The 22,786-nt window shown below is 50.8% G+C and overlaps 1 protein-coding gene across 1 annotated transcript; it reads left to right on the top strand.

Moving 5' to 3' along the window:
- The first annotated feature begins 686 nt into the window (after window positions 1-686).
- Window positions 687-19,697, top strand: RHOBTB2 (Rho related BTB domain containing 2). Its single transcript, XM_081075879.1, has 10 exons — window positions 687-1,015; window positions 5,216-5,417; window positions 6,046-6,149; window positions 6,676-6,861; window positions 7,525-8,540; window positions 8,839-8,957; window positions 11,105-11,255; window positions 14,457-14,545; window positions 15,363-15,468; window positions 16,583-19,697. Exons 2-10 carry the CDS (start codon window positions 5,226-5,228, stop codon window positions 16,798-16,800), a joined length of 2,181 nt encoding a protein of 726 aa, XP_080932005.1. The 5' UTR covers window positions 687-1,015; window positions 5,216-5,225; the 3' UTR covers window positions 16,801-19,697.
- Window positions 19,698-22,786: the final 3,089 nt, after the last annotated feature.

Here is a 22,786-nt window from a genome sequence, read left to right as displayed (position 1 = left end):
CAGTGGAGGCTCGGGTTTAAGGGACAAGGAAAAGATGTCCAGTTCCCGTCCCCTAACTCGCATCCCTTCTAGGGCTGACTAGGGTGCCTCTCGGAATTCTTCCTCTGCTTCCCGGAGGGAAGGGGCAAACCCCGTGGGAGTCCCGCGAGGTTTTGCGCTTCACCAGGTAGAGGGACGCGACCCCGCACAGGTGGCGAGCCGAGACCCCACGTACCCGCCGCGTCTCTCCGGGAGGGGGAGGAAGGGAGGGAAGGAAGGGAGGGAGCGAGCGGCCCCACGGGGCGGGGCCGGGAGCGGGACCGCAGGGGCGCCCAATCCCCTTCTTTCCCCGCCCCTTCCCCGCCCCCCCGGCCCCTTTCCACCAACGGAGCGCCGCGGTGGGCGGTGCCTGCCACGGCAGCCGTCAGGGTGCCATTCCCCCTCTTCTTTTTTTCTCCCTTTTCTTTTTTTTTTTTTTTTTTTCTCCTTTCATTTTTTTTGTGAATGAAAGAAAGAGGTCGTGAGCGGTCCCCGGGACTGCTGCACTAGGCGTCTCGGCGGCCGCGTCCCCGGAGCGGGCCGGGCGTAGCAGCAGCGGCCTCGCCCCCGTCTCCGCTCCTGCGCGCCGCCTGCAGCCTGCGCAGGCAGAGGACCCCCGGCGGCGGCGCGGCCCAGCCGCCTGAGGTCGGAGCGGCCGCGCGCAGCCCGGCTCCGGCGCGCCTCCATGACATTGGGCGCCCGGGGCACGGGGAGATGCTGATCCGGAAGAGGCGATGGCTGCAGTGGCGCGCGCGCGGCCGCTCCCGGCCCGCCGTCCGGCCTGGGCTGCTCTGTCGGAGTTTCTGATCTAACGCAGCCGGCCCGGGCGCCTATAGCGGCAGCAACAGCGGCGGCGGCGGCGGCGGCGGCGGCACGGCGGCGGCATTGTCCTAACTTGCACGCGCGGAGTGACCCCAGACATTTCACTAAAATGAGCGTGCTTAGCAGGAAGAGATGTGTTCCTTACACTAGAAATCACCCCGTCACATGTAGTGGTGTAAGTAAATGATTAATTTCTATTATGGCGGGGTTGCAAGCAGCCTCTGGAAACGCGGCGCTTCGCCTTCCTGCGCTCTGCTGGCTCTGTCTGCGCCCCTCCTAACTGCCCCTCCCGACGTCCCCTCGCTCCTGCTCGTCCCTGGGCTCTGGCTTCGGCGGCTGGGGTCTCAGGGGGCGGGGTACTAACCTTTTCCGGGGTTTTCTAGGGAAAGGAAGATGACTTTATTACCTTGGCTTGTCGAGGCCTTCCCCTTTTAAATTTAAAAAAATTTTTAGTGTGTATGTGTGTGTGTGTGTGTGTGTGTGTGTGTAGAGCAGCGTGTCAGGAAAGCGGTCCAGAGTGGTGGAAATGTTTCCGTTAAAAATGGAATTTCGGTGCTTTGCTCTTCGTTCCAGAGATGTTTCTTTCAACCCAACTCCATTGCAGTCTGTGTATCTGAGTTCTGGCAAACTACTGGGAGAAATCCTTAGCACCGTTTGTTGGTGTTTGAGAAGGCTTATTCTTGTTAGGCTTGCATTTTTGTTAATATGACCATTCAGGATCCCTTTGGGCCTTGCTATCCATTGGATCTGTGTGTGGGGGGATTCATCACTCCATCTTCTTTCCTATTACAATGTCAGAGACTCTGGTGGGAGCCACCTTTAATTCCAAGGCCACCTTCTCTGTTCATCTCTTTCAGATTCTCCCTTCCCATCCATCCTCCTTGATTTTTACCTTCATTTTCAGGATATTTCTCCCTTTCGCATTTTGTAAGATGCGGGATGTGGGATATTGGTTGCTAGGAAACAAGCCAGGCTACAAGGGAGATTCTGTCGTTTCCTTGACAACCAGACTAGGGCAGCCACAGATGAAGAAGCTTGTATCAGCTGTGGGAGGGAAAGGGGCTTTTCTGGGCTCTGCAAAGAGTGTGTGTAGGGGTGTGGGGGTGGGACTGGGAGCCAGTGAGGGTTGTAGCTAATCTGAGCACACCTTGCCTTTTGGTCTGGCCTGAGGACAAAGAGCTGGGAGAGCAGTGGGCAAGAGGTTGTTTTTGGAGAGGGAACAGGGATCATGGGACAGTGTGGGGAGGGAGCATCTAGGTGACTCTGGGATCACTGAGGGAGCAGAATGAATTGGGGGTTGTGATGCCCAGGGCAGGGTGGCAAGGAAGCAATAGTTTATGGAGAGTCCTCAGGAGTCACAGAAGCATGGGGATGAGGCACTTGTGCAGAAACATGTAGAGTCATTGAAGGAGAGAGTTCCAGAAGGGGAAGTTGAGAAGCTCAGTGAGTGGGATGTATCATTATACATCAGCAACGATACAGTAAAGTCTCAATATTTTAGAGCAAAAATTACACTACTGTTGGGTGGGCACACTGTCTCCAGTATAGGGTCCTGGTTTAAGACAGGCTTGATTAGACTAAGAGTTCTGTTGGCTTAATTGGGCCAGTCTGTGTCTTAAAGAGCGATATAATTACACATATAGATATGTAATCTAGCATTATATAATTCCACATTACATAAGAAAGCAAGGACCTCCTTTCAGCCCAGCCTCTCTTGGCACGAATTCATCAAGAGTCAGGAGACTTTCTTCCAAAGCCCTCACACCCATTTTCCAGAAGGGCAGACTGACGCCCAGAGAAGTGAAGTAATTTGCCCTTTCCTAGAGATGACAATGGAGTTTACCAGTCGAGCATTTGGGACAGGGGTGGAGGGGTGAAAATAGGGAGGAAGTGGAAGGATGAGCAGGGGAAGGATGGGGAGGGGCTGTCCAGCCTGAGCAGCACCCAGCAGTTCTGGTGTCTAAACTCATAGCACAGTGTGCGTTGCTCTTCTACTTGGGTGGCTGTCCCCTCCTTAACCCTAGAGGCGCCTAAGGCAATTTGAATTCAAGTGTTTCTGACTCTCAGTTCCGTAATCTGTAAAGAGTATGCTATCTTTCCGTCACAAGTGGTGAGGCTTTTTATGGTCATGGTGGTCTGAAAGGGAAACCAAGGCTCTAGGGGATTGACAGAAAGTTTGGACAGAAAGTCGGTGGAGGACCCGCTGGGAGGCGTGCTGGTAACCACAACATCAGCACCACCTCCTTACGGAACCACATCCCCTTGCTTAAGCACTTGTGCATGAGCGTTTTAATCGTAAACTGACTGAGCTGGGACCTGCTCTGCTCCTGTGGCAGCCTCCCCGCCATCAAGATGCTCCTTTACTGTGCTCCTCATCCCCCCTTCTTCCTGCACACCTACATGCAATCTAAATTTGAGAAAGGAGTTCGATTAGCTAGTGGGCTTTTCTTTTTCTCTTATAACTGTACGTGTTCGTATTCTGGGTTCTATCTGCTTTGTTCTTCGGTCAGTAAAACAGAAACCACAACCCAGGTGATTCCTCCCAGCGCCAATACATCCTCCCAGCTGCCTGACTTGAGACCGGGAACTGTCAAAATGGGGTTCTCAGTCCTCAGCTCAGGAGAGAGAGTGAGGAGGAGGCAGCATGGTGGTTAGAATAACGGTTGTCTGCTGGGGAGGATGAGGAGGGCTAGAAGAGGGAGAGGAATGATGATGCAGACCATTGCCCTGGAAACTGGGGAGGGGCCTGCTGTGGAGACCCTTGTTGAGATCCCACGCCTGTAAAATTCCAAGAAGTGGGAGGTGCTTGTCTCATTGAGAAGTCCTTGCTGCACTTTTTGCTTAGGTTGCTAAGACGCATCCACTTGCGCAAATCTCAGTTGCCATCGTTACTTGGATATTTCAGCTCCGCATTCCTGCATGCTGGCATCCAGTTACAGCCTGGCAGGAATGGAGCTGCTCTGTTGCTGCTGGTGGCCTGGCTCTCAGGCTGGATGGCTCAGCAGTGAGGGCACCTGGGCAGCCTCCAGGACTCCCCTGAGCTCAGCCTTCCTTAGTCTAGGAAAGATTCCTCCAGGTCGCTCCAGCCCCCAGCAGACGTCATACACACAGGACATGTGAGCAGGGGCAGGCCAATGACCCCAGCCAAAGCAAGGCCTAACAATAATGCTTCCTAATAATGCCTACCTCGCCCTCCCAAGAGGATGGATGCCAGCAGGGAGGCCACCAGCGAAAACCTTCTCAAGGCAAGGGCCCTCCCCTGGTGACAGCTTTTTAAACACTGACCTGACATTTTGACTACAGAAAGTCCTGTTTGTTAATTTGAGCCATCTTCTCTGAGGGTGAACAAACCACTTCCTCTCTGCCCAACACAGAAGGAAACTGAGGCCAGCATTTGTCCAGAATTTCAGGCTTGTTTCTGACTCTGTGCTCCCCGCAGCAACCCCATCACCTGTGCAACCAATTTATAAGCGTCCTTCTAAGAAAGTCAGATGTCTGGGGGCTTCCAGCCCGAGCGTTCCCCTCCCTAGGTACAGAAGGGGTGTAGCTCACTCTCCCTGAGGCTGGATGCAGGCTGCTTGGAGGGCATTCCTGGGCAGTGGATGGCAAGGCCCACTGGCCATGGAGTATATTGTTACAGGCCTGTGGTTACCCCTACCTCCACCTCAGAACTGGGCCTGCAGCTGAGTGAGCCACACAGGCCACGTGACAGACCCAGAGGAGGGAGGAGAGGCCCAGGGGATGTTCAGGTGCATCCAGAAGCCTCTCTGCCCAGAAAAGCTGGGAGGAAAAACTCTGGCATCTCCATAAAGGAGGCTGGGGGCTTGGAAATCCACTGTGGGAGGAGAGAGGTGGAAGGTAGAGGCCAGGAGAGCCTCACCCAGCTCTGACAAGTCCATTAAATTTTAAAGCGGTCCTGCCCTCAGGCATGCTGGGAAAGGGTGGGGACCTGGCCCCAACTCTGCTTCTCTCAGCTGTTTGTTGTTCTGCTGCCACAGCCCTGCTGGCCAGAGGAGAGTAGATGATGAGTGAGCTTCCCGGGCAGACTCTCCTTTGGAGAGAGAAGGGATAGGCCTTGGACAGGCTCCGCCTGGAGTTCTCTCATAGGCATCCCTCATCCAGAAGCCCAGTTGGAGGATGGTGGCAAGAAGAGGGAGACAGGTGGTCCCTCCAGTGGAAAGGCTCCGCACAGCCTGAATGGGCTCCCGGCTCTCGGGCCCCTATGGAGCAACTGCTCAGAAAGCTGCCTGCTCCTTTCTCCTCTCCGCTCAAATGCTGGAAGAGGGGGCGGCTCTGGCCGAGGAGAGCTGCTGGCCCTGGCCCTCCAGGAGCTGGTATGCAAAGCCATTTTGACAGCTTCTTTCCTCTCCCTTAGGTCCCAATTAATGGATTCTGACATGGATTATGAAAGGCCAAACGTAGAGACCATCAAGTGCGTTGTGGTGGGGGACAACGCTGTGGGCAAGACCAGGCTCATCTGTGCCCGGGCCTGCAATGCCACCCTCACTCAATACCAGCTGCTCGCCACTCACGTGCCCACAGTTTGGGCCATCGACCAGTATCGGGTGTGCCAGGAGGTAAGGCTGCAAGGCCACTCAGCAGGGAGCCTACACCATGTATCTGGGCTTCTTCCCAGGCCATAGCTTGGGGTCTCCAACCGTGGCCTGTGCTGAGCTCATGGAAGTCCCCTGGGGATGGTTGGGGCAGCTGAAGAGGAAGGCGCCCCTGGAGAGAGGGCTGAGGGGAACTCACCCCAGCAGGAGGTGGGGAGGTTCCTCCTACATTTGTATTTTGCGTGGCTGAGCCAGTGCCTGGGGCACAGCATCTTGTCCCATCACAGCCTAGTATGGGGAGCACTAGGGAATGGGGGGGGGGAGGCCTTTGGTGAGATGAGAACTGAGAGAAGGAAAGAAGCTGCTGGCTGATAGCAAAAGGTCAGAGACGCCAGACAATTTGCAGGTAAAGCTGGGAATAGAGTCTCTTCCCTCCTGGCCAGCTTGGAGACTGCCCTTGTTATTGAGCGTACAGAGAAAGCACCTGGATAGAAATGCTGTGTAGGGCACTCAGCGGGAGGTGCACTCTGTCACTGCACCCCGTATGCTGCCTGGGATCATCAGGGGTGAGCTGGCACCACCCAGAGCTGACACTCAGGGACCCCAAGAACTGCTGCCCCTGGGCCCCACCCTGCTCTGTCCCCCCCTACAGGTGTTGGAACGCTCCAGGGATGTGGTAGATGATGTCAGCGTCTCCCTCCGCCTCTGGGACACTTTTGGAGACCATCACAAAGACCGTCGCTTTGCTTATGGGAGGTAGGGAAGCCTCTGCTGCCTGCAGGGAGCCAAGGAGTGGGCTTTCCTTACTTTCCCAAGGAATGGAGCAACCCTGAGACATTTAAACTGAGAGGAGGGGGTGGAGCAGACAGCACTGGCAGATCCTCACAGGAGAGGCAGCCGGGCAGTGAGAGGAGTGGGTTTGGAGTCAGAAGGCCTGGGTTGAGTCCTAGCCCAGCTGACGACTAGCTCTGGGATTTGGGGTAATTAGGGAAACCATTCTGAGATGATTTCTCTTAGCCTCAAGATGGTAAAAATGGTAATTTCTAACAACGTAGCCATGAGGTCAAAATAAGAGTCTTTGAAAGCTCTAAAATGCTAAATTAGAGGTACATAAATTAGAGGAACTATTATTCCATGTTTTGTGCGAGGTCATGTGAACAGATATGACAGATGTGGGACCACTGTGTAGAAGTGGGGGGGGGTCAGCATGTTCTCCCTTGTTCCAGCGTCAGATAACCTACCGCTAGCTTTCTCTGCCCCTAACCTCGCTCTCCAACCCCAGGTCCGATGTGGTGGTTCTGTGCTTCTCCATTGCCAACCCTAATTCCCTCCACCATGTCAAGACCATGTGGTACCCAGAGATCAAGCACTTCTGCCCCCGAGCACCTGTCATCTTGGTGGGCTGCCAGCTGGACCTGCGCTATGCTGACCTGGAGGCTGTCAATAGGGCCAGGCGGCCCTTGGCTAGGTAGGGGTGCTGGTGCCGAGGGAAGGGTAAAGAGGGGTCAGAGTGAGGGCCATGTCTCCATGACTCCCTGCTTAGCCTGAGCGAATCCACTGAGCCTTACATCTCTCCCTTCATTTCAAACAAGCTCACATAGGGAGCCAACAAGAGTGCTCATTCCTTCATTCCATCTACCCATCATCCATCCATCCATCCATCCATCCATCCGTCTGTTCATCTGTTACACAGTGTGGGCAGTACTGAGCTAAGCACCATAAGGAGAGGAGACAGGCAGTCTTTGTGTAAAAGGGGCTTATAATTTTGCTGGGGGGTGAAGTTAATATGTGAACAGGCTAAAAACCAAATTGCATGTTAATTGCCAGAGAGGTAAGTTAGTGTTACCACGACTTTGAGCTGGGGAGCTCACTGGGGCCTGATAGATATGGCGAGTCTCCTGGCAGAAGAGGGGATTGGAGGTAGGCTTTGAAGGACTGGTAGGATTTGGTCAGACAAAGGAGAAAGGGCAGAGATCAGTGGAAGTGAGCAAGGCAGGAGTGTGGCCAGAGATACAGATCCTGAGCAGAGACTCCCCCAGCCTGGTGAGGAACAGGCAGGCTCTGGAGAGCTACCTCTCCCACCCCCATCCTCCACCACCATGACTTTGCTTTCCCTTCTCGAACCTCCCAGGCCCATTAAGCCCAATGAGATCCTTCCCCCGGAGAAAGGTCGGGAGGTGGCCAAGGAGCTGGGCATCCCCTACTATGAGACCAGTGTGGTGGCCCAGTTCGGCATCAAGGACGTCTTTGACAATGCCATCCGCGCAGCGCTCATCTCCCGCCGCCACCTGCAGTTCTGGAAGTCCCACCTCCGCAACGTGCAGCGGCCTCTGCTGCAGGCGCCCTTCCTGCCCCCCAAGCCCCCTCCCCCCATCATCGTGGTGCCCGACCCCCCCTCTAGCAGTGAGGAGTGCCCCGCCCACCTCCTGGAGGACCCGCTGTGCGCGGATGTCATCCTGGTGCTGCAGGAGCGGGTGCGCATCTTTGCCCACAAAATCTACCTCTCCACCTCCTCCTCCAAGTTCTACGACTTGTTCCTCATGGACCTGAGTGAGGGGGAGCTGGGGGGCCCCTCGGGGACAGGGGTCCCCCGCCCAGAGGACCACCGGGCGCCCCCTGATCACCACCATCACCACCATCACCACCACGGCCGGGAATTCCTGCTTCGGGCCGCCAGCTTTGACGTGTGTGAGAGCGTGGAGGAGGGCGGCGGCTCCGGTCCCGCTGGGCTCCGGGCCTCAACCAGCGACGGGATCTTGCGCGGCAATGGAACAGGGTACCTGCCCGGGCGGGGTCGCGTGCTGTCTTCCTGGAGCCGAGCTTTTGTGAGCATCCAGGAGGAGATGGCAGAAGATCCACTGACCTACAAATCCAGACTGATGGTGGTGGTCAAAATGGACAACTCCATCCAGCCGGGGCCCTTCCGGGCTGTTCTCAAGTACCTGTACACAGGGGAGCTGGACGAGAATGAGCGGGACCTCATGCACATTGCCCACATTGCTGAGCTGCTCGAGGTCTTTGACCTGCGCATGATGGTAGCCAATATTCTCAACAACGAGGCCTTCATGAACCAGGAGATCACCAAGGCCTTCCACGTCCGCCGGACCAATCGGGTTAAGGAGTGCTTGGCAAAGGGCACCTTCTCAGGTAGGGAACATGCTCAGGGACTGACAGCCAGAAGGTAGGGGACGGCTCTCCCAGCGGCCTTCTGGAGTCCGGGTTGGTCCGATTAGCATTTTGGTCATCCCAGCTGCTAAAGTCCTGGCGATACGGTGGCTCTGCTCCTGCAGCCTGTTTCCCCGAGCCTCCGAGCATGGTCTTACAGCTCTCCCCAGCTTGCAGCTTCACAAGGAAATGGGTTGTCGGGGTACAGTATCGACTCTTGGGGTTGGTTGTCCTGCATTCTTTCACCACCTCGTCATGTGATGCCTCTTCTCCCGGACAGACGTGACCTTCATCCTGGATGACGGCACCATCAGGGCCCACAAGCCCCTGTTGATTTCCAGCTGTGACTGGATGGCTGCCATGTTTGGGGGGCCGTTTGTGGAGAGTTCCACCAGGGAGGTAAGGCTGGGGTGGTGGGGGAGAGGGGAGATCTATACCCTTTGCCTCTGAGGTATCTGTCATTTAATGGTGCTTTCTTTGGCGTTGACTATGTGCTAACCAGTGAGTAAAGTTTGTGAGATGGTTCCCATAGCCAAGATTTTACAGTATACCAGGACAGGGAATTCTAGTGACATCTTAATGCTGTAGTTTAGAAAGCAATTTCAATACCTTACTGCAGATCGTCTCTCACATGACTCATATATGTAGTGTGCCCACTTTATACAGAAGGAAAGTGAGGCCTCGAGAAGTTAATGGCTTGTGCAAAGTTGTGTAAGTAGAAAAGAGCGGCTAGGACTTGAACTCAAGACCGCTGATTCCTTGGCCCCATATATTGTACCTAGGCTTCTTCCTGACACATGTGAAACAGCTAGAAAAAAATCCAGCGTGTCCCAGATTAAACCTATCACTGTTTTAAAATGTAGGTTTTATTACTGAGGCATCGCAAAGCCGTAAGATCAGGAGAAAATTACCATTGAAAAGATAGGTTGTTATATTCCGATCTAATAAGAGAGGGCATGCACAGTGGGGGATAGGGGGAGGCACCAGATTGGTCAGGAGACAGAGGGAGCATGGAGAACTGTGGGCAACAGCCTTTATTGTGGTTTCCATGGGAAGGAACAGGAGGGCGAGGTAGGGTAAGCTTTAGGATTGGCTGGTTTGAATAATTTCATGGGCTGTGGGGCACAGGGGCTGTCTAGTCATCCAGTACCTGGCCCTGAGATGACGGGGACAGGTGGACAGTGGCCAGGAGTGTGAGAGCTGATAAAGAAGGTGGTGGGGGTGTGGGTTCGGGATTGCTTGGTTCACACAGCTTGTAGGGGACTCAGTTACTATCTCTTGGAGTCGGCTTGCCCTGGGAGGGCCAGTCCTTCCACGGTCTGCAAGGCCCCAGATGTCAAAGCATCAAAATACAGAAACTAAAAAGAAACACTTTAGAGAATCACCTTTTCTTTTAATCAGGGCCACTCTCACTTACCTGCTCTCTTACTGATAACTGCCACTTTCTTAGGCACAGAGAGTAGGAACAGAATTAGAAGGGGCCTGTCAGTGTATCCTTAGCAATATTTTCTTAAATCTCTTCTCCCCTTTGCATTCTCCCAGCACGCAGGGTAACCCAGGCCTTGGCCCTTGGTGTTCTTCATCTGCTCTGAACTCCTGTAGCATTAACTGTCCAGCACTCAGCTTTGCACTTAACAAGGTGCTACTTTGTGCAGCTGCTTCAAGTGCTGAGTGTCCGCACGCAGTTTGCTCTGTGAGGTCTTTTGCGTGCAGTGACTAGGTCTTCAGTTGTGCAAGTACTCCCTCCGCCAGCGCTGGCCCCCTAGTAAGTGCTCCCCAAGCACCCGAATGAAAAACTGAACTAAGACAATGCAGGACTATGTCCAGTGACACAGGATAGGAATTTCCTAGGATATCTGGGAAGGAAGTCCTATGGAAGGAAGGCTGAGGGCAGGCTTGAGATTTGAGTCAGTCTCTGCTCCTTGAAGCAGAACGGCATTGGGATATGTGAAGTGAGAAATGAGGAACTCTCTGAAGCCCTAGGGGCCAGCAGCCCTGGGCACTTCTCAGTACCCTAGAAACAGCTTCAAAGCTCTAGCCAGTTCCCAGCGCAGCCTGAGAGACTTGCCTCTGATGAGAAAGCAGTTTTTGCAACAGCGCTGCTCCGAGGAGATCCCGGAGGCCCAAAGCAACCGCTTAGAGCAGCCAGAGAGAAGCCAATTGGTGTTTGCTTGCTGATTCTGTATCCCACTTGCACTGTAGGGCCAGGAGGGGCTGGGTATAAGTTTAGGTGATGGGAAAGACTCTTTCCAGCGTCCTCCAGGCCAAAACGGCTTTGGAAGGATGCCAGTGAGAATCCGGGTCCTTTTAAAAGTTGTTAGAGCTGTGCTTACTGGTGCTGCCAGCAAATGAGCTCAGCAAAGTTGTAGCGCTGGGAGACAGGCCTTTGGGGGCCTTCTGAGCAGGTACAAGGGCAGCACAAGGATGGCTGCCTGTCTGGGGAAGATGGGCTGTGAGGGCCAGGGCCTTCTGAGTCGCTCAGAACTGAGTGACTCCCTACCTACCGCCAGACCTCACTGCGGGCTGCTCTTTTCCTCCCCTTGCAGGTTGTGTTTCCTTACACTAGTAAGAGCTGCATGCGGGCAGTGCTGGAGTACCTGTACACAGGCATGTTCACTTCCAGCCCTGACCTGGACGACATGAAGCTCATCATCCTGGCCAACCGCCTCTGCCTGCCGCACCTCGTTGCCCTCACAGGTAACACACCCGAGCACTCAGACCTTCCAGGGCGAGAGGTCAGGGAACCCCTCAGGAGTGGTTACTTCTTCGCTCACCTGTGTCCTCCTTGGGGACAGGCCGCTGGGGACAGCACCAAGGGACCCACTGACAAAGTGAAGCCTGTTGATGTGTAATGGGGGTTGGGTGAAGACACAGATGTGAAGAAGTATGTGTGAGAAAGATCTCCAATGGGGTCACCTGTTTCCAAAGGTGGTTTTGTCCCAACAAAGTGGTCTCCAGTGGATGACAGTGCCTGATGTTCCTATCAGCTTGGCTTCCCTCGGGCAAGCCTAACAAGTCAAAAGAATAGAACGCAATTCCACTTTCAATCCTTTGGCCCTTCTCCTTCTCCTCATCCTTCCTCCTTTCCTTTTTCTTTGTCCTTTTCCTCCTTTTTCTCTTCCTTCTCCTTATCATCCACCTTCTATTTCTCTTTCTTCTCCCAGAAACAGACAACAAATATTGACCTGCCACTCCTAATTCCTTGAAACTATTGTGAAAGCTCCATGGAGCTCAGCTTTTAGAAGGAACCAAATGCAGAAGCCCTTGGGGTAGAGCAGGGACTGAGGTAGGAGGGAGGCCAAGCAGCAGGCAGTAGGGTTCAAGGGGCTAGCGAGAGAAATGGTGCCGCCCAGATGAAGGGTGTCTGGGGCCCGTGATGCAGGCAGATAGCTCCTGTTGATGTGAGAATTGGCATTTGCCTGGTGTTGGTTGCTGGGGTTGGGACCTGTCCTGGTGTTGATATCAGGGTTATATTCTCGGGCGGGTTGTGGGGCAGAGAACAGGGCCTCTGATATTCAGGTCAGGGAAGGACCCAGTGTCAGAGCTGCTGGGTCCCTGGGCAGATAGTACACAAGTTTGGGACTCAGGTGTGAGGGAAACATCAACCTTATGATGAGAAATGGTTACAAAATGGGGCTTGGTCATAGGAAGAAGGCAGAAATCATTGAACAGAACCGAATGTTAAGAGCTGAGCCTGCAGAGGGAGTCCAAGGGCCACAGTTGGGGACACAGAGGATGTTAGGGCAGGGAGCAAGAGAGAGGCTTCACAGCTGTAATAGTATGTCATCCACGCTGTCCATAAGTGGCGTGGTCTTTCCAAAGCACATGAAACTGTCCAAACTCTTAGACCAAGTAATTCTTTAGAAAGACCGTTGCCAAAGAAATGACCGAAAGGGAAAAAAAATGTATATAGATGCTTCTATAATTTTGTTTCATCATGGCGGGCAATCAGAGACAAATCAAATAGGCACCACTGATTAAGCACACATGCATAATTTTCACAAGGTGGCTATTAAGCATGTTCAATAGCACTGCTGCACGGAAAGGCTCATACAAAATAACATTGAATGACTTTTCCCATGAAATAGTCCAGGCTAGAAAACGTGAACAAAAACGTGTTGTATATGTACCTTGTCGAGTATCAGTGGAAAATACCGTGTATGATATAATAGGTGATGCCTTACGTTTTGTGAGACATGCTTTCTCTGAAGTTATTACTTCAGTCTTAAAACTTTTTTGTTAAATATAACACAAATCCATGAAAGATATCTTAGCTTAAGGAATTACTGTAAAGCAAAATGACCCATATTAGGAGCTAGAACCTTCTGGCCACACCAGAAGCCCTCCGCCTATCCATCCCAATCACAGACTTCCTTCCTTCCCAGGAGGTACCACTCTGCCTATTCTTTTAAGGGGTATTTTTTATGGCCTCCGTTTCTTAATCTTTTTCCTAGTTTTATCATCCAACTGTGCACCCTTAAACACTGTAGCGTGGCTTTATTTTTTTAATGTACCTATGACATTTCTTTTAATCTATAGGTATTTTGTTCATTAATTATTTTTCCCCTTGCAATTTACCTATTGGAAAAAACCCACTGCGCTTCTAGAAAATCTAGATTTTCACTGACTGTATTTCTATAGTGTACCAAACTTCCTGTAAACTGATCATTGAATCTAGAGGCTACATCAGATTCACATTCAATTTTCTTTTGGTAAGACTACTTCATGGGTTGTTTCTGTTTTTCTTCAAGAGGTGTAGATTGTCCACTTTTCTCTCTTGTGATGTTGTCAGCCGTTGAGTATTGCTGCCTGGGTCCATTCATTTATTAGGTGTTGTGAAATGGTAATAGTCCAATTCAATCATTCCTTCTTTGTTTATCTGTTGGAATACTTCTAAAAAGAGAGAAACTTCCCACACCAACTATTTGGTTATCCAGAAGTACAGTTCATATAGGCAGGTGAATGCTTGATTCTTTCATTTACCAGTTTTCAAGATAAATTTGTTTCATATCATCCTTTGAGGTGACCAATTCATTTTTTTAATTTTTAAATATTATTATGAACTCTTAGATTTGAACATAGTCAAATATTTTCAAATAACTGCAAGGATCCTTATTGAAGCTCAAATACTGTACTGAACCTTTAGCCAGTAGAAGTCTCTTCACCTTAGCTCCAGAGTCTCTGAGCTGCCGGTTACGTGGAATGACAGGATATTCCAGGTTTATCTCATTCGCTTCCTGCCCCAGACCTGGAACCAGCCATTTCCCTGTGAAGTCCTGGTTTCTGACAGTTGGACACAGTATTTCAAGGCTACAGTCTGTCCGCTAGGGATGCTTGTTGCTACTGTGATAGCTGTTGTTGCTAGGTCTTTCCTATGGACTGAGCTGGGAAATATATTTTCAAAGATTAAATACCAGGACTTTATACTGCTACAGTTAAAATTCAGGATGGAGAGCATTTACTTCTTTAAATGTTTTAACTTAAAATGCAAGTTTAGTACACAATTTATTATAAAATTGAAACTAATACAAACAATGAGGTTTATCTGTAGTTCTAACTTGTAGTTCTCGACAGCGTCACTGGCTGAGGCCATGGGTGGCTTTCCCCTTACGTATGTCACACTGTTTGGTGCAATATAGGGAACCTGACCAGTCCTCTTAGCTGATTCTAATATCCTCCTTCACTTCCCACACCACTCCACTGGGAAGGTCTTGCCCTAATCCCAGTTTCTTCACTGATGGGAATGGACTTAAATCGCCTGTGGCTTTTCCTGGCCTGTTGAGACTTGCCCTTGGCCTTGATCTCTCTTTGCCCTGCCGTGGGCCCGTTTGGGGGTGTACGTGAGTGCATATTCCCTCATGTGGTTCTTTAGCTGATTTCCGGCTGTGTGTGTCACAGAGCAGTACACAGTGACCGGGCTGATGGAAGCAACTCAGATGATGGTGGACATCGATGGGGACGTCCTTGTGTTCCTGGAACTGGCTCAGGTATGATGGCAGCGACGGAATCTCTCCAACAGCCTCAATTCTGGGCTCTGTCTGCCCATTGACAGTGACTGGGGCGAGGCTGAGAGGTGGTGGTGGTGGATAGGATGGGAACCCATTGTCAGAGTCAGGTCCCTGACTGGGCAGAGCCTATCCCATCCTGCAAGCCGGAGGCTACATCGTGACACACCAAGAAGAGAGGCTGGCTGTGGGGGATGGGACTGAGACTTTAGGCAACCATAGGGCAGGGGAGGGAACCCCTGTCTCATGTGTAGACTCATGGTTGCTACCTGCCTTAGGACATTTAAGGGACCTTGAGCACTTTCCCTTGAAAATTCACTGCCCACCTCCTTATTCCCATACAAACTATAATAGCGACATCTCCCACACAGGCCCTGAGCATGTCAGCAAGTCTACTGCTAAAGAGGAGCTTGTGAAGTTAAAGCATGGCGGATTTGAGGCGTGCAGACACACCTGGGAAAGTCAGCTCTAAGCCAAGTTCTGAGCACCTCAGTGCAGCCCGCTTTGGGCCCTGAGGAGAACATCCTCTGGGGTGAGATCTGAGGAGGGCGGACACAGTAGGAAGCTACCATATAGGACTAGAGATTTCCATGGATGCTGGGACAGGACAGGGCCGAGGTGATTGTGCCACCAAGAGCCAATGAAACGCGATGTCCTCACCGTGTTGTGGGGGTGTGCCTCTTGAGGGGGGCTCTGCCCCATTGCAGAGCCTTTGCCCACCTGTGCTCATGCTTCAGCTCTGACAGCAACGGTAGCTCCCTGTGCTGACCTCACGCTGGGGTCTTCTGTGTTTTCCCAGTTCCACTGCGCGTACCAGTTGGCGGACTGGTGTCTCCACCACATCTGCACCAACTACAACAATGTGTGCCGCAAGTTCCCCCGAGACATGAAGGCCATGTCCCCAGGTGAGCATCCCGGCAGGACCTGCTGTTCCCCACTTCATGCTGGAGGGGCCTCAACGTGGGTCCAAATCTCTGACCTGACCCCAGGGTACCTGGAAGCTGCCTAACTTGACCTTGCAGGTGGCAAGTAGCCTGCAAAGGTGTGTCCAGCCAAGCAGCGGAAGCCCCGGAAAAGCACTGGCCTGGAGGGCAGGGCAGCTAGGGACCTCTGGCAACTTCCTCCACCTCTCGGGGCTTCTGTCTCTCACAGATACAAAGAAGGTGTTGGACTAGAGTTAGTAGGTTTCAGACTTTTGGGGCAGGACTCCACAATAAGAATGACATTTTATATTGTGACCCAGTACACATATAGAAAAATACATATATTGTTTTTAATGCTGCTCATGACCTGCCACACAGGTTTCACAACCTAGGAATGGGCACAAGTCACAGCTTGGACTACACAAGTCCCTGTGGCTCTGCTGAATGAATGTGTCAGATCCGGGGCACCAGGGAGAGGGGTGCTGACCTCTCTGAGTTCCTGCCACTCAGGGTCCTTGAAGTCACCCTCCTCTCTGCGGAGAGCTTCCTGCTACCAGGTTGTCGCTCTGTCCTACCAATCCCCCCTCCCCATTCTCTCCTTTTCACTCTTCTAGTGCTTTCTTTCTAAAGCACACCTCCAATGGCATGACTCACCTGGTTCCAAACCTTCCTTGGCTCCCCATGCCTTCCCAAATCAGTCCAAACCCTTCAGCCCAGCCTGCTCTTGTCTGACCCTCTTGTTCTGCAGCCCTCCTTTGCCCCTTTCCCTCAGGACCTCGGTTCTGCCGGATACCTCTCATCGCAGCCATGCCGCACCTTCTCCTCCATCATTCTTTATCTCAGCCTATTTTATGCTCAATACAGAGTCAGCCCCCATTGAGGCCTTCCCATTGAACTTTCTTTCGGGAGCTCCGTGGCTAGACTGTGGTCTCTGTGGTCCCTGGGGTCTGCACTTCTGGCCCCAGGGACTGGAGGCCCGCCCCAGGTCCCCGTGGCGTGTGTGGGGTCGGGTGTCCCTGGACACCCTCCAGGTCCCCGCGCTCCTCTCGCCCCTGCTGCCTGCCTTCTAATCTAGCCCTACTGGGTTCTGCTCCAGAAAACCAGGACTATTTTGAGAAGCACCGGTGGCCACCTGTGTGGTACCTGAAGGAGGAGGACCACTACCAGCGGGCACGGAAGGAGCGTGAGAAGGAGGACTACCTGCACCTGAAGCGGCAGCCCAAGCGGCGCTGGCTGTTCTGGAGCAGCCCCTCCTCGCCGGCCTCTTCTGCCGCCTCCTCGTCTTCCCCCTCTTCCTCCTCGGCTGTGGTCTGAGATGCTGCCACCCTCGTCTGACCCTGCTGCTATTGTGCCCACCTGTCCTTGCCTCTCTGCTCTCTGCATCGCCTCCTCCACCTTCCAGGGACAAGGGGACCCACGTAACCAGGACCGTAGGGCGGAGCTGTTCTCACCAGCCAACATAGCTCTCAGCGAGAGAGGCGCTGGGCCTTGAGGATCAGAACAGGGATCCCTGGAGAGGTCTCCCATTCTGAAGCAGGGCAGGGGACAGCTGCTGGGAGGTGGGGAACAGGAAGGAGCTGAGAGTGCTGGCATCTTGTCTCTGGGTTGGAGAACCGTAGAATCAAAGGGAAAACTCTTCCAGCAATGAGAGTTGTGGTCTGTGGAGGCAGCCCCCTCCCAGCGAGTGGCAGTGCGTAGGGAGGTTCCTGCCTCTACTGGCCGTGTTTTTCCACCAGTGGACTTGAGGGTTGCAGATGTGTTGTGGGCATTTCCATATGGAGCCTACTCAAATCCTCACTGGAGAAGTCAGGGTAGACATTAAGCCTTCAGAGTCCAGCTCAAGGCTTCCATATCCTGGGTGCAGCTGCCAGAGGCCACACGTGTGGAGGCTTGCACTCGGCTGGCATGCCTCCCAGGGCATGGAAAAAGGTGGTGGAGTTTATGCAGAGCTCCAAGCCTAGAAGCAATGCCTCTTGGTGCAATGAGAAACTTCTCCCTCCGCCCTCCTTCACCACTCTGAGATGGAGACCAGAGAAAACAGCTGAAAGGTGGGGAGGGAGAGAAGGAAGCGGGTGATGGGGATCTGGGCGCAGCAATCCCATGCTCCTCTGGGCTCTCCCCAGTCTCTAGTTAGCACAGCTTCTTATGGGGTGGGACAAAATTAGCAAAAAACAAACAAACACACGAACAAGAGCAACAAAATCACCACCAACAAAAACACCCTAGCCTCTATCCCCTCAGAGAATGGAAAAAGACCGTGTATGGCTTACATTTCTATAAAACAAAATAGGGCCCCCATGTTGAAAGCCCCCAAAGTTTAGGTTGTAACACGGATTCCAGTGCCTGTCAGGAAAGGACATTGTCACCTGCTGTGACTGAGGATGCCTTGGCTTTCTGGCTGCCTCTGAGGGGGCAGCATAAGTCCCATGCCTTTAGCATGCTGGGATTGAGGTTTTGGGGTTGGTGCATGGGGAGGAGGGGGTGGCTTCAAGGTTCAAACATGACATTAGACACTTTTGCCATAATGAAAATCAGGTTATCCTTACCTTTAGAGGTGACCCCCCAGGATGTGAATGTTTTAGAGGGAGGGTTGGGGCAGGGGTCAAGAGTCAGGAAAAAGGGTGCTTGCGGACTTGGGAATAGGAATCTCAGTAATGAGGGATCACAGGACAGGACCTTGCTTAGTGCTGGTTTGGGAGAAAAGAGTTGAGCAAGAGCAGCACTAAGCTCAGTCCAGAGAAGAGGCGGGATGAGACGAGGATGAGGCCAGCAGCTTGCAGCCCCATGGGGAGAAGCTGGGCCACACTGGACCCTCTCCCCATTTTCTAATCTGGATCATATTTTACCCCCATACCCTTTGTAGACTTAAAAGACAGAGTCCCTCTGATGAGGGTGGAGATCCTGAGCACCTGGGCTCAGAGCTGGGGAGTCACCTGGCCTCGAACGATGCTTTACATTCCAGGGTCCTGGGGTGGGTTTCACCACCGAGTCAGGTTTTGGGTCTGGGGGAGCACAAACCCAGAAACAAAGGAAACCTCTAACAACTTAGTGGTACCAAGACCTAGAGAGTTGAGGTTAAGTCCTCACCAAGAGAAAGAGCAGGAGGTGGAAAGTCGAATGGCTGTGACCTCTGTTGTCTGAGCCCCAGACTTCTCCAAGGCTGTGGCTGTCTCCCAAGTCCTCTGCGTGGCTACTCAGGAGCCAGATGTGTGCTGCCCTCTACTGGCTGGTCGGCCTCCCTGTACTGAGCTCAGTCTCTGGCTTCAGGGGAGGCTCGGGAGCAATGGGCTGGGCAGGAGGGGAGCCCCAAAGAGGGGAGCAGCTCTGCCCCAGCATCTTTGCTCTGGGGAAGGAGGCAGGGGGAGCCATGGGGCCTCTCAGGAACTCTGTGTGACGGAGAGCAGGGGCCCAACGTCTAAAGTGAGGGGAAATGTGTGTCCATGAGCCTGCAGAGCTGAGCCATCTGGCCCACAGATAAGGATGCAGAAATGCCATTGGGGAGAGAGAATGAAGGTGACCCAGGAGGTGCGGGAAGCCCACAGGAGAGGGGCCACAGATTGACCCCAGTTACCAGGGCCAGCTCACCCCTCAGGGACCCACAGCCCCTTCCCAACTGCTCTGTCAGAGCTGGTCTGCACCATGCAGGAACACAGCAGGCCCAGGTGCAACCCAGACACCAGCTGTGGGGGAGCCAGCCAGGGCTGGGGTCCCTCTCCCTGGGGGAAGGAAAGGGAGGAGGAAGGGCTGAAATTCCAGATTCCCATGAACCTGCACCTGGAAATCCAGAGTCAGGGTGGGAGACCCACAATGTATGGTAAGCCTGAAGGCATCAAGGGGGAAAGGAAGGAGGGAGTCCCACAGACCTGTACTCATGTCACTCAGAGCTGCTCCAGAGGAGAAGGGGAGGATGGGGAGGGGATAAAAAAAACCACCTCTTTTTATATAAGGTTTCATATTTAATTTGGTCATGAATTCATAAATACATGAGTATTTTGTACCTAATGGCCTTCCTGGTAGTGTTTGAAATTTCCAACAAGCTCTTCAAAAGTGGGACCTTCCACTGGAGAGAAGCATGAAAAGATACCCAATCACTAATGAAACAGTAAGGGCCTATCGTGTGCCAGGTGCTATTTGGACTGGATATAAAACAAACCAAAAAGACAACTTCATGCTCTCATGAAGCTTACCTTTTAAATTAATAAATATGATAAATACTGATAAGGCTAATACTTTAGATGGACACTGACGTTCTCCGAGAAAGAGACCACTGAGCTGAAACCTGACTGAGAAATATTTATTCACATCTCCATCTGAAGATACGAGGAAAGACCTGCTCATAAGAATCCTGCTCCTAATGCATCTCTTTCCTGGCCCCTCCTGTGTCAGTAAAGAGAGGGGCCAGGGTGGGACCTCAAAAGGACACAGGAGGGGGTGTCACCAAGGCCATGGAGGTTGTGACCCCTCCATCAAACTCTACCACGAGATCAATACCCAGAACGTGACTAAATGTTCAGGCAATTCTAGTTTGGTCCCAGCCACACCAGTCTTGGAACAAGACAACACATAAAGCTTTGCGATAGAAAAGACCAAAACCCCTGAGAATTACTACCTCCATAATGTTATCCTGACATGACTGGAATACTAAGATAGGTATGGTGGAAAGAGGACTAAAGTGGTTACAAAGTATTTTAAAAAAAAAGTGATACAAGAACAAACTAAAGTTATCAGCCATTCAATTGTCACAGCATTTAAGAATTGGTATTTGTATTTCACGCAGAAATCAGATGCTTACAGACACTAAGCTCCTCAAATAGGTAATATATATTCCAAAAGGCAAGTCCAGTGGCTCAGATCCACAGACCACCAGAAGTGAGAGGGCCAAAAATTACAGACCAATATCTCTGATGAACATAAATTCAAAAATCCCCCCCCAAATATTAGTACACAGAAAACAATAATACATTTAAAGGATCATACACCATGATCACATGGGATTTATTCCAGGGTTTCAAAAATGGCTCAACACATACAAGGCAGTCGATGTAATATACCACATTAACAGAATGGAGGATAATAAACATGTATCATCTCAATAGATGCAGAAAAAAAAACTTGGCAAAATTTAATAACCATTTATGATAAAAACTCTCAACCAAGTGGATATAGGGGAACACACCTCAACACAAAAAAGGCCATGTATGACAAGCCCACAGCTACCATCATACTCGATATGAAAAGGTGAGAGCTTTTCCTTTAAGATCAAGAGCAAGGCAAGGATACCAATCCTCATCATTTTTATTCAATATAATATTGGAAATCCTACGCAGAGTAATTGGGGGGGGGGGAAGAAATAAAAGACATCCACATTGGAAAGGAAGAAGTAAAACAACCACAATTTGCAGGAGACATATTATATACAGAAAACACTAAAGACTCCATCAACAAAAACAATAGAACTAATAAATGAATTCAGTAAAGCTGCAGGATACGAAATTAGTATACAAAAATACATTAATAATGAACTATCATAAAGACAATAAGAAAATATCCCACTTTCAATGCCATCAGAAAGAATAAAATAGCCAGGAACAAATTAACCAAGCAGGTGAAAGACCTGTATATTGAAAACAACAAGATATTAATGGAAGAAATTGAAGAAGACACATATAAATGAAAAGATATTCCATGTCATATGTTGGAAGAATATTGTTAAAATGTCCATACTACACGAAACAATATATAGACTCAATGCAATCACTATTGAAATTTCAATGGTATTTTCCACAGAAATAGAACAAATAATCCTAAAATCTGTATGAAACAACAAAAGACCCCGTTATGCAGGGTGTCATAGGGGTGTCATACGGGGTCTCTGGTCCCGCTTCCCGCACAAGAATGCAGGACATGGTGAAGCCAAAAAGGAACACCCATGGAGCCATAGATAGGGGAGTCATACCACTATATTCTCGCTGGCAGCTGGGTTGGAGACACAGGAAGCAGGAGCTACACGATCCACAACCTGCCATCCTCTTCTCTCTGCCAACCAATTTCACTTGCTAGCTGCAATCCGCCATGCTAACTGCAATCCGTGCTTGCTAGCTCAGCCACCATCTTCTTGCTAGCCCCCATTTGCTGCTAGTGTAGCCGTGGCAGTTATGTTAGTGGCCAATGGCTCACTGACAGCGTTACAGCTGATGGCCAACTAGCCACAGCTGATGGCCATCCAATCACAGTTGATGGCCATTTACTACCTGAGTGCGCACCTTTCCACGTGAGGGCAAGAGCCTGGAAACTGCACCCGTGGCTCTGTTCCCACAGACCCCAAATAGCAAAAGCATTCTTAAGAAAGAACAAAGCTGGAGGCAGCATGCTCCCTGATTTAAAAATATATTACAAAGCTATAGTAATTCAAATAGCAATGTATTGGCATAAAACAGATACATAGATCAGTGGAGCAGAGTAAAAAGCCCAGAAATAACCCACACATAAATGGCAATTAATTTATGACAAAGGAGCCAAGAATATATAATGGAGAAAAGGCAGTCTCTTCGATAAATGGAAAACGACAACCACATGCAAAAAAATGAAATTGTACCACCATCTTACACCATACACAAACATGAACTCAAAATGGATTAAAGACTTGAACGTAAGAACCTAAAATCATGAAACTCCTAGAAGAAAACACAGGGAGTAAGCTCCTTGATAGGTCTTGGGAGAAAAAAAAAAAAAGCCATCAACAAAATGTAAAGGAAACTTACTAAATGGAAGAAAATAATTGCAAATTATATATCTGAAAGGCGCTAATATCCAAAATAAACAAAAACTCATACAACTCAATAGCAAAAACAAAACCAAAAATGTTCTAATTAAGAAATGGGCAGAAATCTGAATAAACATTTTTCCAAAACAGACATATAGATGGCCAACAGGTACATGCTCAAAATTACTAATCAGGTAAATACACATCAAAACCACAATGAGATATCACTTCTCATCTGTTAGAATGGCTGTTATTAAAAAAACAAACAAACCACACTTGAGTTTCAAGATGGCGGAGTAGACAAATTGCTTGCCTCATCCCGTGGACACGTCAAAATTTCAACTAAATTATAGAAAAATTAATCTGGAGAACCATCTAAAGTCTCGCTGAACAGAAGTTTTATAATTAAGTTTTATAATTAAGATATAAAAGAAGTCTTGAAACCTTATCAAGACTGGTAGGAGGGGCAGACACATGAAATGAGCTGTTCCCATATTCACATCTTGGCCACAAGTTCCCCACGAAGTAACGAGTGAC

This window comes from Rhinolophus hipposideros (assembly GCF_964194185.1).
Source record: "Rhinolophus hipposideros genome assembly, chromosome: 16".
Taxonomy (NCBI): Eukaryota; Metazoa; Chordata; class Mammalia; order Chiroptera; family Rhinolophidae; genus Rhinolophus; species Rhinolophus hipposideros.
This window is presented reverse-complemented; position numbering and strand designations above follow the sequence as displayed.

Excerpts from the sequence above, each read along its gene's own strand:
- RHOBTB2 (XM_081075879.1), top strand. The coding sequence starts at position 5,226 with ATGGATTCTGACATGGATTATGAAAGGCCAAACGTAGAGACCATCAAG. Across the intron at positions 8,958-11,104 it reads TGGAGAGTTCCACCAGGGAG|GTTGTGTTTCCTTACACTAG; the intron begins GTAAGGCTGGGG and ends CTCCCCTTGCAG. Across the intron at positions 14,546-15,362 it reads TGTTCCTGGAACTGGCTCAG|TTCCACTGCGCGTACCAGTT; the intron begins GTATGATGGCAG and ends GTGTTTTCCCAG.